Source organism: Pristiophorus japonicus, chromosome 4 (assembly GCF_044704955.1).
Source record: "Pristiophorus japonicus isolate sPriJap1 chromosome 4, sPriJap1.hap1, whole genome shotgun sequence".
Classification (NCBI taxonomy): domain Eukaryota; kingdom Metazoa; phylum Chordata; class Chondrichthyes; family Pristiophoridae; genus Pristiophorus; species Pristiophorus japonicus.
The window spans coordinates 92,951,536-92,968,618 of record NC_091980.1 but is presented as its reverse complement, the minus strand read 5'-3'; the positions used below and the strand labels follow the sequence as shown (position 1 = coordinate 92,968,618).

General features: G+C 45.3%; 1 protein-coding gene across 1 annotated transcript in view; it reads left to right on the top strand.

Moving 5' to 3' along the window:
* The window catches only part of LOC139262997 (actin filament-associated protein 1-like 1), a 232,800-nt gene that overhangs the window by 182,198 nt on the left and 33,519 nt on the right, over nt 1–17,083 (top strand). The window contains exons 12-14 of the mRNA XM_070878426.1: nt 1,129–1,340; nt 2,941–3,086; nt 3,570–3,651. Coding sequence (XP_070734527.1) covers nt 1,129–1,340; nt 2,941–3,086; nt 3,570–3,651 — 440 coding nt within the window. The remainder of the gene's footprint in view (nt 1–1,128; nt 1,341–2,940; nt 3,087–3,569; nt 3,652–17,083) is intronic.

Below are 17,083 nucleotides of genomic sequence, written 5' to 3'. Positions count from 1 at the left end.
ATCCCCAGGCCATTCTTTGCCATTTCCTTATACTGCTTCAGTACAACATCAGCATAAGTCTGATAATAGATCATCCTCCCTGTTAGCTATAATTGGTCCATTACCTGAAGATACGAAGAAAGCTTACCCACAAATAAAAATCAGGAAAAACTTGTCACTGAGTTGTTCACTTGTGCTGTCATCTATTGAGATTCTTTCAGAGAGAAATAAGCAGATTTCTGCTGCGAGAGTGTGTATAGCCATAACTTGAAGCTAGAAATATAACCAATATCTAGAGCAAAATGGTGATCGCCGGGATTAAGATTGAGTTATAGGGGTGGAAATTCGGTCGCAACGCTGTTGCAGCGTTAATCCAGGTGGAGCGGTAAATTTTGCATCAGGGAAATGGTTTGCGTCTGCAGCTGCAAAATTTATCAGCTGGGCCCTGAGTGTCGAGTGGAGCGCTAAAGGAGGCATTCCACACCTTTCAGGGCGCTAGGCCGGCTGAGCAACTGATAATCCCAAGCTAAACAGCCGGCCTCAGAGCGTCCTAAGAGAGGCTTCCCTGGGAGGAAAAAAATCGGCAAAAAAAACACCAAAAACAGTTCCAATACCTTACTGACACCACATCAACATAAATCGCAAAAATAAAAAAAAACAATCACACTTACCGTAGATATTCCTTCCCTCACTGCGGTCAGTACAACTCGGACTGCCAGCTTTCACAGGTGGTCCCACTAGGGTGCTCTATGGGGTGCTACGGATCGCACGGAAACAAATTTCGAAACTTTCGCTCCCAGGGGTATTGCACATTGGCTATCCTCTCCCGGGTGGTATTGCTCTGCGCACCCGCAAAACCGGCACTGAATCTCCCGGCGGAACACTGGAAGCTGGCTGCCCGCCTGGAAGTGATTTTCTGCCGCCATTACTTTCCCTCCGGGTTGTAAAAAGAAGTGGCAACGTACCGAAAATCCAGCCCATTGTATTTGGTGAGCCTGACTGCAGCATGAAGCTAAAAAATGGATTTGGTATCAAAGAATGAACGGATCTCTGTTTCTCCATAATCATGCTCTTTTGCTCAAACTTATGTTATATGTAAAATGTCCACCGCGGTGTATGTCATGCCTTATGCCCTTAACTCCTTTCCAGGTTACCTCAATGTGATGGTTAACAACTGCTGGAGAGAGCGCTGGTGTCGACTGAAAGGCAATACATTGTACTTCCACAAGGACAGGACCGATCTAAGGACACATGTGAATTCCATTGTGCTGCAGGGGTGTGAGGTGGTACCAGGATTTGGACCAAAACATCCTTTTGCTTTCCGGATCCTCCGAAATGGGCAGGACGTTTGTGTGCTCGAGGTGCAGTCATTTATAATGAATTACAGTTTAGTATTTAATTATGAATCAGCCAATAGCTAGTTTTGGTTAAAGAATAAACTAAGCTAAAGATGAAAAAAAGGCCATTTGGGTTCTCATGCTCATTCCCAAGTATTTTAGCTCACTCAGGCTAGTATCCAATTGCACTTTGAACTCCTTGAACATCTTTAATTCCAATACATTGCATGGCGAATCATTCAGTAGAAACCTGCGATGGGCTCAGCTGTTATGCAGTGAACAAGTGTCCTGCACAGACCCGGTTTGCATTAGCTGAGCTCAGCCAGGGCATGATAAGAGTGCTACAGTTGATTTCTGCACCAATTAATTAGAGGAGTTCCTGCTCCTTATTGCTGTCCATACTGGAAGTGTGTCCAGGTGAGAAAGGATTCCAGCCACATAGAATTAGAATGACTTAGAATTTTACAGCACAGAAATGGGCCATTCGGCCCAACAGGTCTATGCCATGTGTTTATGCTCCACACAAGCCTTCTCCCACTTTACTTCATCTAACCCCATCAACATATCCTTCTACTCCTTTCTCCCTCGTGCTTATCTAGCTTCCCCCTAAATGCATCTATGCTATTCACCTCAACTATTCCTTGTGCTAGTGAGTTCCACAGTCTCACTACTGTCTGGGTAAAGAAGTTTCTTCTGAATTCCATATTGGATTTATTAGTGACTATCTTATTATTATGACCCCTGGTTTTGGACTCCCCTACAATTGGAAACATATTTTCTATGTCAACCCTATTGAACCCCTTCATAATTTTAATTTATGAGGTTAACTTTCAATCTTCACTTTTCTTTCCTGAATACGTAACAAAAAAAGGAAAACACAAGAGAATGCAAACTGACAAGGAGCCAGTGTTTAACAAAGAGACTGATGTTTAAGCAAGAGCCAGGTGTTTGACTATGACTGCTCTTATGTGATTGACTAGCCTCCTGATACTCACTATCAAGGTTCACACATGAACAATGATCACTTGGGTGAAGTATCTGACTGAGCAGCCAATGTCTTCAGGAAAGGAAGAAAGCAGAAAATTGATGAAAGAAAAAAGAGTAAATCACCAAATAGTATGTGGATCTTAATAATGTCTGGCCACATCGTCCAAAGAGCATTTTTGAGCACATGTTACAACACATTGGCAGCCATATTGATGTTTGCTCCTTTGACTATATTGTATATAAAACAAGACATGTTATAAAAAGTTGCAGTAAAATATAAAAATATAGGTTGTAAATATGTGTCAAATCGTCAATATTTATGTGACAAAAATTCAAAAGATATTCTTAATTTTATATGGTGAATTCAATTAATCTCAAAGGCTGCAATATAAATATATCAGTACAGCGCACCATCAATATAGAGGTATTTTAAAAAATAATCCTCAGTGGAAGTGAATGTGAAATAATATATATCAGGCAGATGTATTTACATTGAAAAATATGAATCAAAAAACATTGCGTTAAGAAATGTTTTCAAATGGCTTCTTTTGTTGAGGAATTTGTTTTGTGTTATGGCTTTTAAAAAAACTGATACTAGCATATCATTCACAGTTCTCATCTCTTGTGGCTATTACAGACAAGCTCCTCGGAGGAGATGGGTAGGTGGCTGGGCCTTCTGCTTGCTGAGACAGGTTCTACCACGAAGCCAGAGGCTCTGCACTATGACTATGTGGATGTGGAGACAATAGCTAACATTGTGGCTGCAGTCAGACATTCCTTCTGGTGAGAACTCTATCCATGATATATAAAACGAACAGGAAGCCTCAGACTGATCTTTTTTGTTGCTAGCAGTTTATTATCATATGCTACGTTACAAGAACAAATCACACCTTACTCCATCAGCAACTGGGATTCAGGATTAAAATAGCAAATACATTCAGCAATGTCAGGAAGGAATCTGCCCAATCTTTGATTAACATTTCTAACCTTTTTACCCCTCCTTTCCAGCAGCCCTCTGGTCGTTCTTCATGTGTAGGTTTAGACAACGAGTATTAGTAAGCCATTTGAATAAGATGCAATTATAAACCAATACAATTCTTTACTCACACAATATTGACATACACTTTCAGTAGGGGTCACTAGATAGTAATTAGAAGCAGAAACTTCCTCCTACCTGGCTTGCGGATGCTAAATGGTGTACTTTTGTTTCTCAGAGTAGAATATGACCATGTTTAGTGAATTAATTTATTTTGTTTCATTACCTAGGTGGGCTACCTCCTCAAATAATTCAGCACTTTATCTGTACGATTCCAGAACATATGATGACGTACCATATGAGAAAGTACAGGTGAGTTATCAAGCAGTCAGCAATATTACGAGGGAACATTCAAACAGAAACCAAACAGATGGTGCAAACAATCTCACCATTATCAGACTTTTAAAAAAATTACCAATATTATGGATCGGGTTTTGCGATAGGAATAACGGTGAGGCTAACAGCCCTCACCATTATAACAGGGCAGCAACTTTTGATGTCCGCACAGACACAGTTAAACGTGCAAATCCGGAAGTTTCTGTCAGATATACGGTGCTGCTCCACAGGGTACGCTGTTGCAGTTCTTGCCGATAGATTCACATTGAAATTAAATGCAACGGCATGAACTTGAGGTACTTGCCCACTAGTTCCCCACTAAAAATGGCAGAAAAAGTTAGTGCTGATGCATTCAGGAGTAAGTGAATTTTTAACAGCATGATAAATGATCATTGCTGCTGAACAACCTCTCTGGCTCGGAAAATATAATTTTACAAGTGTGGAGTTATTCTCTCAGAAGAAAATCAGTGTTGGAGGTTTTTCTTTAAAACAATTAAAATAATTTTGTTTTTACTTTTTCTGTCTGTCTCTTCAGGAAGGGATATTTAATTCTCCATTTAAGGTTCCACATCAAAAGAGCATTGTTCCAGACGACAACACTGTATAGGAAACAGGAAATTACTGAATTATGTATACCTTTTATTTTTGATTGATGCAGAATATTGAGCTGCAGGTGCATCGGGTCTTATGCTCTTAGTGTAAGTCTTGCTCAGGTGCGAGCAAGTCATGTGATGCCGTTCCCAGTCATGAACTTGTACAGAACCGACTGTTCAGTTACATGTCTCCAATGGAGAAGTTGAACTCTAGCATGGAGTGAATTGCACCCATGCAGTGCATTGATCTGCATGGCCTTGCACTCTATGGAATCCAAGAATAAGAATTGCGTTTTCTTTGAAATATTTAATCGCTGGCAGGACATAAGCTTAGTCACACAGTTACTTGCAAGGCCAAATTTTATTTTTCAGGATTGGTTTCAATTTGACGGTCTGCATGGATGTAAACCTTCAGTCACAACCAGCCTTTGAACTGCCATAAGATCTAGATCATTATTTTCATAAAGAAGTTTCAATTGTATGTTTTCATTGCACTGAAGTAATCTTGTCTCCAGTTGAGTAGAGATTGTGCCTGTGCTAGAAATTGGTGTTTTACTTGAGTTGAGGGCTGAGTTATTATATTAAAATGTAACCTTTCAAAATCACCCTTATGACTGAAACTCCCAATGAAATATTCATGTGCAATGCTATAACTACAGGGGCATTTGCATCCCTTCCCTGGTGATTTAAATGTTCACTTAAATCTGGTTTTAATTGTAGGCTTGTTGTTCCATCACGGACAATTATTTATCCTACCCATCTATTTTTAGCATGATGCAATGCTCTAAGTTTAGTACTTTACCAGCCTGAGCCAACACAGAATTCCTTTAACTAATAAAATAGGACCCAACACTTGCTTGGAGCATGTGGATGTATCACTGAATCAAAATACATTTAAGGCATTCCCCTGACCGTTTAGTACTCAAATACACTCTCTAGTGTAATATTAAGCTACATAGAGCGAAACAGTCCCAATCACTGCTGAATTGATTGATCTAACCAAGGCAGCAATAGGGGTGCTGCAAGTGCCCAAAGTGACCCTGGGCTATGAAGAAGAAATAGTTGTCACCAATGTTGCCTTTAAGCTGCACGGCCACGCAGTGCTCTGGAGCTCCCACGCAGGTGGCTCACTGGCTTTTAAAAGGAAAAAAATCTCGCATGGGCAGAATTTTGAATGGGCCGTGCAGCCCAAAAAATTTAGAGGGAACATTGGTTGTCACATGACCACTGCTGGAAAGGTTTAGATCAACACAGGTCAGAAAGCATTTTATTTGTTTTCCATGTGGTGTAATAATGTTACACTGGAGAGCAGAGGAACCTCGGAACAGAAGTAGGCCATTCAGCCCCTTGAATCTGCTCCGCCATTCAATTAGATCATGGCTGATCTGTACCTTAACTCCATGTACTTGCCTTAGTCCATATGCCTTGATACCGTTATGTAACAAAAATCAATTGCTCTCAGTCTCGAAGCTCCAAATGTCCCATCACTACAGCCTTTTGGGGCAGAGAATTCCAGATTTCTACTACCCTTTGTGTGAAAAAGTACTTCCTGATTTCTCTCCTAAATGGCTTAGCTCTAATTTAAAGTTCATTTCCCCTCGTTATTGATTCTCCCATCAGAAGAAATAGTTTCTCTCGAATTTCACTAAGTGGAACTACATTGTTTGAAAACTCACACTGAATTTTAAGAAGTTAGATTGTGGAATGCTTTTGTCAATCTAGATTGAAATAAAATATAAAAAAGTAAAGACTAGGGGCCCAAAATTCAGTCCCACTGGAAAGCTGGTGCTCCCCCCACTTTTTTGTGGCCATTAGCGCCAAAATTTTTCTGTGGCTGGGCTATACCATATTCAGTTCCAAAAGTGAACAAATGGGTTCCAGCGCTAATGAACCCTTCCAAAGTGGATTTTTCAGTGGTGTGGCTGTCTTAATTTGAGCTTTATCACCACTGAACAATTCAGCATGCGGGTAACGGTTTCTAAGCAGTCAGCTGCTCCCTGGCCTTTATAAGCCAGGGTTTGCAGCAAGGCCCTGAGGAAGGGGAAGGAGGTTGGAAGGATGGCTGGTGTAAGAGGTGCAAGGAGAGCCAACAGATTCACTGATATGGAGCTGGAGACACTGATGGACGATGTGGAGGACAGAAGAAGAATACTGTTTCCTGACGTAGGGAGACCTGGCAGATAAGCAGAACATAATGCATGGAGGGAGATTGCAGGGGAGGTGTCAGGCACCTCCATATATGTGAGGATGCATCCTCCCAGGAGGGTGCTGGCCAGTCTGCACCCGGCCCTTCCAGGCCCAGAGGTGTTCCAGGGTTTACTAGAAGGGCAGCTGTAAGTCAACAACCACAGCAGCCTTTCAGGACCCATGATGCAGCCACGGGCATGACAGTTAGGCATGATATTAGAGTATTCATGCGTAACAGGTGTATAGTGAGATGCACGGATAAAAAATGATAACAGTATTATTATATTCTTTATGGTCTGTTTTTTCAGTGATTTGGATAATTGGATAAATCTTTATTTTTGGCACATATATCTGGCCAGGTGTTTCATCTGGCAGGGGGTAATTCTGCATTAAGGCACTCATTTCGATGGCCATTGAAAGTGGTAACTGAAGGGTCATGTGTGGATGGGATTATCTGAAGCGAGCAGCTATGAGACGCAGCTGCATCTCTCTTCCAGGATTGCGATGGGGTCGACGCCTCCTAGCTCTGGGGCGAGGGGGCTCCTCCTACTTCTCTTCCTCCTCCTGCGCCTCCTCCTCCTCCTTAGGCGGTATTGCTGGTTCGACCTCCAGCGGCTGTTCCCTCATGATGGCCAGGTTGTGCAGCATACAGCAAATCACGACGATTATGGAGACCCGTTGAGGAGAGTACTGCAAGGTGCAACCAGAGCAGTCCAGGCACCGGAACCTCTGCTTGAGGATGCCTATGCACTATTCGATGATGCACCTAGTGGCACAATGAGCGGCATTGTATGCATGCTCTAGCGCTGTCCTGGAGTTCCGCAGTGGAGTGAGCAGCCAAGTAGACAGGGAATATGCCTTGTCCCCAAGCAGCCAACTGCAATCCTGATTCGGGCCGATGAAGACGGCGGGCACACTGGTCTGGCGCAGAATGAACGAATCATGGCTGCTGCCTGGATATCTTGCATCAACTGCCAGGATCCGATGCTGGTGGTCACACACGAGCTGCACATTCAGTAAGTGGAAGCCTTTGCGGTTCACAAAGATCGCGGGGTGATGATGTGGTGCCCTCAGCCCAACGTGTGTGCAGTCAATGGCATCCTGCACCATGGGAAGCCTGCCATTCGGGCAAATCCGGCCTGCCGCTCCACCTGTTCCTCCCTTGTCATGGGGAAGGAGATGTACTGGGCCCTTCTCCTGTACAGTGCATCTGTGACCTACCAGATGCACCGATGTGCCGAGAATTGGGAGACATTGCCAATGTCTGCAGTGGCTGACTGAAACTACTCCGTCGCATAAAAATTCAAGACGATGGTGACCTTGGTCTCCATGGTGAGGGCGGTCCTGAGGTGTGTTTGAGGCTGTAGATCTTCTCGCAGGTCAGTGCAGAGCTCTCTCAGTACTTCCGTCTGAAATCATAGCCTTTGAGGGCATTGCTCATCAGTGAGCTGGAGGAAGGAGAACTGAGGTCTGTAGACCCTTTGAGGGTAGGGCCTCCTTCCCCCAAGTCTGCATTGGCGACCTCCCCTGGCAGCTGCCTGCTGGCTATATCCCTGGTCCTCCTCGTTCTCGGGCTCCTGTGGAGGCTCTTGCTGGAAAGGCTCTGTTATGTATGTAACCCTTGGCAACCTGTATCATACCACCACCAGAGAGCCTACCTGTTGGAATCCCAAGGGATCCCAGCATCCCTTGGGAGCACTGTATATAAGCAGACCTCCCATGCTGTACCAACACTCTGGAGTTAAAATAAAGGAGCTAAGGTCACACTTACTCATTGTCTACAGTACTCAGTTGCATCGCTTTATTATGAGCATAACAATTGGCAACGAGATAACGAACAACCATGTGAAAATGCAAAGAACTGTTGGTATCCTGGAGAAATTCTCAGAAGGGGACGATTGGGAGGCTTTTGTGGAGTGACTCGACCAATACTTCATGGCCAACGAGCTGGAAGGGGATGAGAACGCTGCCAAACGTGGGCAATCCTCCTTACCATCTGTGGGGCAACAATCTATGGCCTCATGAAGAATCTTCTAGCTCCGGTGAAACCAACAACCAAATCCTATGAAGAACTTTGTATGTTGGTCCGGGAGCACCTAAATCCGAAGGAAAGCGTTTTGATGGCAAGGTATCGATTCTACCCGTGTCAACGGTCTGAAGGCCAGGAAGTGACGAGCTACGTCGCCAAACTAACGCGCCTTGCAGGACATTGTGAATTCGATGGATTCCTTGAGCAAATGCTGAAAGACTTTTTTGTGCTTGGCATTGGCCATGAGGTTATCCTTCGCAAACTATTGACTGTTGAAACACCGAATCTGAGCAAAGCCATAACGATAGCCCAGGCATTTATGTCCACCAGCGATAACACCAAGCAAATTTCGCAGCATAAACATGTTTCGGCAAGTACGGTACACAAAGTAACATCGTTTTCAGGCAGGGAGGCATATGGCAGAACGCACACGCTGGCAGCTGCACGACCTCAGATGACCCATAGTCTGCCATCAATCGTTAACGCGAGGCAGTTAACACCTTGTTGGCGTTGTGGAGGTGATCATCGAGCCCATCAATGCCGCTTCACACACACTATGCATGCAAAGGCTGTGGAACAATGGGACACCTCCAGCGAATGTACAGACGAGCTGCAAACCCTGCAAACCACCATTGCATAGAAACATAGAAAATAGGTGCAGGAGTAGGCCATTCGGCCCTTCTAGCCTGCACCGCCTTTCAATGAGTTCATGGCTGAACATGCAACTTCAGTACCCCATTCCTGCTTTCTCACCATACCCCTTGATTCCCCTAGTAGTAAGGACTCCATCTAACTCCTTTTTGAATATATTTAGTGAATTGGCCTCAACAACTTTCTGTGGTAGAGAATTCCACAGGTTCACCACTCTCTGGGTGAAGAAATTCCTCTTCATCTCAGTCCTAAATGGCTTACCCCTTATCCTTAGACTGTGTCCCCTGGTTCTGGACTTCCCCAACATTGGCAACATTCTTCCTGCATCTAACCTGTCTAAACCCATCAGAATTTTAAACGTTTCTATGAGGTCCCCTCTCATTCTTCTGAACTCCAGTGAATACTGGCCCAGTTGATCCAGTCTTTCTTGATAGGTCAGTCCCGCCATCCCGGGAATCAGTCTGGTGAACCTTCGCTGCACTCCCTCAATAGCAAGAATGTCCTTCCTCAGGTTAGGAGACCAAAACTGTACACAATACTCCAGGTGTGGCCTCACCAAGGCCCTGTACAACTGTAGCAACACCTCCCTGCCCCTGTACTCAAATCCCCTCGCTATGAAGGCCGTTTGCTTTCTTAACCGCCTGCTGTACCTGCATGCCAATCTTCAATGACTGATGTACCATGACACCCAGGTCTCATTGCACCTCCCCTTTTCCTAATCTGTCACCATTCAGATAATAGTCTGTCTCTCTGTTTTTACCACCAAAGTGGATAACCTCACATTAATCCACATTATACTTCATCTGCCATGCATTTGCCCACTCACCTAACCTATCCAAGTCACTCTGCAGCCTCATAGCATCCTCCTCGCAGCTCACACTGTCACCCAACTTAGTGTCATCCGCAAATTTGGAGATACTACATTTAATCCCCTCGTCTAAATCATTAATATACAGTATAAACAGCTGGGGCCCCAGCACAGAACCTTGCGGTACCCCACTAGTCACTGCCTGCCATTCTGAAAAGTCCCCATTTACTCCTACTCTTTGCTTCCTGTCTGACAACCAGTTCTCAATCCATGTCAGCACACTACCCCCAATCCCATGTGCTTTAACTTTGCACATTAATCTCTTGTGTGGGACCTTGTCGAAAGCCTTCTGAAAGTCCAAATATACCACATCAACTGGTTCTCCCTTGTTCACTCTACTGCAAACATCCTCAAAAAATTCCAGAAGATTTGTCAAGCATGATTTCCCTTTCACAAATCCATGCTGACTTGGACCTATCATATCACCTCTTTCCAAATGCACTGCTATGACATCCTTAATAATTGATTCCATCATTTTACCCACTACCGATGTCAGGCTGACCGGTCTATAATTCCCTGTTATCTCTCTCCCTCCTTTTTTAAAAAGTGGGGTTACATTGGCTACCCTCCACTCCATAGGAACTGCTCCAGAGTCAATGGAATGTTGGAAAATGACTGTCAATGCATCCACTATTTCCAAGGCCACCTCCTTAAGTACTCTGGGATGCAGTCCATCAGGCCCTGGGGATTTATCGGCCTTCAATCCCATCAATTTCCCCAACACAATTTCCCGACTAATAAGGATTTCCCTCAGTTCCTCCTCCTTACTAGACCCTCCGACCCCTTTTATATCCGGAAGGTTGTTTGTGTCCTCCTCAGTGAATACCGAACCAAAGTACTTGTTCAATTGGTCCGCCATTTCTTTGTTCCCCGTTATGACTTCCCCTGATTCTGACTGCAGGGGACCTATGTTTGTCTTTACTAACCTTTTTCTCTTTACATATCGATAGAAACTTTTGCAATCCGTCTTAATGTTCCCTGCAAGCTTCTTCTCATACTCCATTTTCCCTGCCCTAATCAAACCCTTTGTCCTCCTCTGCTGAGTTCTAAATTTCTCCCAGTCTTCGGGTTCGCTGCTATTTCTGGCCAATTTGTATGCCACTTCCTTGGCTTTAATACTATCCCTGATTTCCCTTGATAGCCACGGTTGAGCCACCTTCCCTTTTTTATTTTTACGCCAGACAGGAATGTACAATTGTTGTAGTTCATCCATGCGGTCTCTAAATGTCTGCCATTGCCCATTCACAGTCAACCCCTTAAGTATCATTCGCCAATCTATCCTAGCCAATTCACGCCTCATACCTTCAAAGTTACCCTTCTTTAAGTTCTGGACCATGGTCTCTGAATTAACTGTTTCATTCTCCATCCTAATGCAGAATTCCACCATATTATGGTCACTCTTCCCCAAAGGGTCTCGCACAACGAGATTGCTAATTAATCCTCTCTCATTGCACAACACCCAGTCTAAGATGGCCTCCCCCCTAGTTGGTTCCTCGACATATTGGTCTAAAAAACCATCCCTTATGCACTCCAGGAAATCCTCCCCCACCGTATTGCTTCCAGTTTGGTTAACCCAATCTGTGTGCATATTAAAGTCACCCATTATAACTGCTGCACCTTTATTGCACGCACCCCTAATTTCATGTTTGATGCCCTCCCCAACATCACTACTACTGTTTGGAGGTCTGTACACAACTCCCACTAATGTTTTTTGCCCTTTGGTATTCTGCAGCTCTACCCATATAGATTCCACATCATCCAAGCTAATGTCCTTCCGAACTATTGCCTTAATTTCCTCCTTAACCAGCAATGCTACCCCACCTCCTTTTCCTTTTATTCTATCTTTCCTGAATGTTGAATACCCCTGGATGTTGAGTTCCCAGCCCTGATCATCCTGGAGCCACGTCTCCGTAATCCCAATCACATCATATTTGTTAACATCTATTTGCACAGTTAATTCATCCACCTTATTGCGGATACTCCTTGCATTAAGACACAAAGCCTTCAGGTTTGTTTTTTTAACACCCTTTGTCCTTTTAGAATTTTGCAGTGGAACATCGATCCATGGCGGATCAAATTGAACTGGAGACTCAAACCGAGGAGGCAGAAGTGTACGGGGTACACACCTTCACCACGAAATGTCCACCGATCATGTTAAAAGTTGAACTAAACGGAATTCCAGTATCCATGGAACTGGACATTTAATCAGTCTATCATGAACAAAAAGGCCTTCAAGAGGCTGTGGTGCAACAACGCGCACAGGCCCAAGCTTAGCCTCATTCATACAAAGCTAAGAACTTACACCAAAGAGCTGATCCTGTTATTGGCAACGCAGAAGTAAAAGTCTCCTATGATGGAGCAGTGCATGAACTCCCACTATGGATTGTACCATGAGATGGCCCCGCACTGTTTGACAGAAGCTGGCTGGGAAAAGTCCGCTGGAACTGGGACGACATCCGAGTGCTCTCGTCCATCGACGATACCTCGTGCCCAGACTCTCAGCAAGTTCCCATCGTTGTTTGAGCCAGGCATTGGAAGTTTCTCGGGAGCGAAAGTGCAGATCCACTTGGTTCACGGTGCACGGCCTATCCAACACAAGGCACGGACGGTATCGTATATGATGCGAGAGAAAGTGGAAATTGAGCTGGACAGGCTGCAGCGAGTAGGCATTATCGCGCCGGTGGAGTTTAACGAGTGGGCAGTCCGATTGTTCCAGTTCTCAACGGCAACAGCACGGTCAGAATTTGTGGGGACTATAAAGTAACGATTAACCGTTTTTCGCTACAGGACCAGTACTTGCTACCCAAGACAGACGACCTATTTGCGACCCTGGCTAGAGAAAAGATGTTCACCAAGTTGGACCTGACCTCGGCCGACATGACACAGGAGCTGGAGGAATTTTCGAAAGGCTTCACCTGCATCAACACGCACAAAGGTCTGTTCATCTACAATAGATGCCCTTTTGGGATTCAATCGGCCGCGGCAATTTTCCAAAGGAACATGGAAAGCCTGCTAAAGTCGGTTCCGCGCACCGTGGTTTTCCAGGGCGACGTACTGGTCACAGGTCGGGACACCATCGAACACTTGCAGAACCTGGTAGAGGTTCTAAGTCAGCTAGATCGCGTGGGACTCAGGTTGAAATGCTCGAAGTGTGTTTTCCTGGCGCCAGAGGTCGAGTTCTTGGGGAGAAGAATCGCAGCAGATGGCATCAGACCCACCGACGCCAAGACGGAGGCCATCAAGAACACGGCGAGATCACAGAACATGATGGAGCTGCGGTCATGCCTGGGACTCCTCAACTATTTCGGTAATTTCCTACCCGGGTTAAGCACCTTGCTAGAACCCCTTGCTACTGCGCAAGGGAGATGACTGGGTATGGGGGAAATCACAAGAGACTGCTTTTGAGAAAGCCAGAAGTCTGTTATGTTCTAACAAACTGCTTGTTCTGTATAACCCATGTAAACGATTAGTGCTAGCTTGCGATACGTCGTCATACGGGGTCGGATGTGTGTTACAACAAGCTAACGAATCGGGAATATTGCAACTGGTCGCCTATGCGTCCAGGAGTTTGTCCAAGGCCGAAAGGGCTTACAGCATGATTGAAAAAGAAGCTCTGGCATGCATTTACGGGGTGAAAAAAATGCACCAGTATCTGTTTGGTCTCAAGTTTGAGCTAGAAATTGACCATAAGCCGCTCATATTGCTATTCTCAGAGAGCAAAGGGATTAACACCAATGCCTCTGCTCGCATCCAAAGATGGGCGGTCACGCTGTCTGCATACAACTGTGTAATCCGCCACAGACCAGGCGCAGAGAACTGCGCTGATGCTCTCAGTCGGCTACCATTGCCCACCACCGGGGTGGAAATGGCACAGCCTACAGACATGCTCTTGGTGATGGATGCATTCGAAAACGAAAAGTCACCCATTACGGCCCATCAGATCAGGACCTGGACCAGCCAGGATCCTTTACTGTCCCTGGTAAAAAAAACTGTGTCCTCCATGGAAGCTGGTCCAGAGTCCCAGCAGAGATGCATGAAGAGATCAAGCCATTCCAGCGGCGCAGACAAAATGTCCATACAGGCGGACTGTCTTTTGTGGGGTAATCACGTGGTTTTGCCTAAGAAAGGCAGGGAAACGTTCATAAGCAATCTATACAGTACACACCCAGGCATAGTCATGATGAAAGCTATAGCCAGATCCCATGTGAGGTGGCCTGGCATCAACTCAGACTTAGAGTCATGCATGCGCCAATGCAACACTTGCTCTCAACTGAGCAATGCACCCAGAGAGGCACCGCTAAGTTTGAGGTCATGGCCCTCCAAACCGTGGTCTAGGATCCACGTTGACTTTGCGGGCCCATTTCTAGGCAAAATGTTTTTGGTTGTTGTGGATGCTTATTCAAAATGGATCAAATGTGTAATAATGCCTGTAAGCACGTCCACCCCCATCATCGAAAGCCTACGAGCCATGTTTGCCATGCACGGCCTGCCTGATGTCCTTGTCAGCGACAACAGGCCATGTTTCACCAGTATTGAATTCAAGGAATTAATGACCCACAATGGGGTCAAGCACGTCACATCTACCCTGATCAAGCCCGCATCCAATGGCCAGGCAGAACCGGCAGTCCAAACCATCAAGCAAAGCTTGAAACGCGTGTCGGAAGGCTCGCTGCAGATCCGCCTGTCCCGAGTCCTGCTCAGCTACTGCACCAGACACCACTCACCCACCGGAGCTCCCTCAGCCAAGCTGCTCATGAAAAGGGCGCTCAAAACAAGGCTCTTTATGAGTGTACTATTGACTTTGTGGGGGAGTGATGTTATGTATGCAACCCTTGGCAACCTGTATCATACCACAGCAGAGGGCCCACCTATTGGAGTCCCAAGGGATCCCAGCATCCCTTGGGAGCACTGTATATAAGCAGGCCTCCCATGCTGTACCAACACTCTGGAGTTTAAATAAAGGAGCTAAGGTCACACTTACTCATTGTCTGCAGTCCTCAGTTACATCACTTTATTATGAGCATAACAGACTCCTCTCCCAGTATTTGGAGAGGGGGGTCAGCATCTCTCTCCCTCCTGCTGATGCCATCTCCCTCCTCAACACCCTCTCTAGCTGCAGGTCTGCGCACATATGCACGCCCTTCTCTCAGCTGTGCAGCCATGGCTGCTGCCTCCCTTGCCCGCTGCCTCTCTGCACGGTGCTGATGGTTATGCCTTCACCTGCGTGCCGCCCGGCGTCTGACCGGGTATATGAGATGTCGCCCTCCCAACACTCCTTCCATCCTGAGGGTGAACCCTGCCAAGCAGGTCCCTGCAGTGCACAATGAGGCCTACAGGCCTCCACTAAACAGTCAGCAGGTTTAATGAAGCAAAAACAATCACTACAACTTTTTTCACTTTAAATTCAAATCAAAACTTAATTAAAATATTTTCCTGCAAAAGGGCCCCGATCCCAGCAACATTCCAGTGGTGTCGCGTTCGAGCACCGACTCGAATACCTGGCAGGGGCATTGATTGAAGAACTCCTACCTTTTTATAGCTGAAAATCCAGATGGTGTCTATTTTCCAGTGGCCTGGCCGTTGCTTCCCTCACTGCACAAAACAGCTCCTTTTCTCTGGCTTCACCCCGCCATTTCCGGCGGAAGTGAGCACCACTGAAACTCCCCCGCCCCGAGCTGAATATGGCTCGGGGAGGAGAAAGTCCTCGACCGCGGCAGCCAATCATATTTTTCGGTTGACCACCCAAACTCCGTGGTAGCCGTCCCTTCGGGGACGGTGAATTTCGGCTCCTAGGTGTAACTATCGGTTCTATCTTCAGTTTCATTCCAGCATCTGGTGGGTATCCCAAGGATTCTTGTGCACATGCTCAGAATCACTATTGAGCTCCATAAGGCTGAACTCTTATTTTATATGATACAATGATTTATAGTCGGTTAACATGGCTTAGCTCAAAAACCTACAGAATTGAAAGTTGTGGCCTTCAAAACCTCATAAGAAATGTAAACATGAGCCTCGGTCACAGCCATTTAGGCAAGTGTAATTTCCCTTTAGTTTGAAATAGTGTTTCAAATAAGTTTCCTGGTGAGTGAGAAAGTGTTCTGTTGCTAAAAGTTTTTACAGATGTTTCCTCCAGCAGCAGTGACGACTCTGTGCTGCACCTCAACACAATGGCCATTGCAAACCACCAGCCCATTGTTCCCCATACTGCCAATGCCCAGCACAAATCCATCCAGAGGATGATTAAGAGAACACCTTGACCAACTGTTCCATTTAAAAAAAATTTTCTCTGAAGAAATAACTACTATGGAAAGGCACGCTTTTAATTTAATTTGCTTTTCACATTTATATACATATTTTCCCACTGTGGTTTTCACAAAGCCTTTCCTGTACATCATTCAGCTCCTCTACTAAATGAGTTTTGATGTTGCATTTTAAACAGCTGATCTGAAATCACATGATTTTCAGACACCTTTTACCTGAATGAATCTATTTTCCCCGGGCCGGGTGTGGGGTGGTGGTTGCAGACCCAGTGAAGATCGAGGGGCAGGGGGGAGGGGGAGGGATGAGAATACCAGGGCTGGGGAAACCATTTCTGACCCTCCTGGTCCACAAGGATTCCACATAAAAGTAAAATTTTTTAAATTTACCATGGCCTCTTCTGGCTACTCCACGGATGGGTTAGCATTTCAGAATTAGACCCTTCATCAGAATTTTAGCAATTCTGACAACTGGTCTACACTAGAATTGTACATCTATTTTGACTATCTCCAAATGCTGATGAACTGTGTTCTGTTTTTATTTCAGATTTCTAGCATTTGCATTTTTCACTCTTTATCTAATTTTTGCCCGACAATTCCTATCTTTTATTAAACGTGTAGCACTCTTTAACAGTTGTGTTTTCCCAGCAAAGTTAAAACATAAGCATGTAAGGTATTGACAGGTGTGGCATAAAAGCCAGACTATTTGACCTCTGTAGACCTCCGGTTTCCTATGAGTCTCATTTAATTTATGACCACCAAAGCTCCACCTCTGATCTGAGAAGTTTCTCCCATAAACTTTCACAGGAACAAAGGCTTTTCC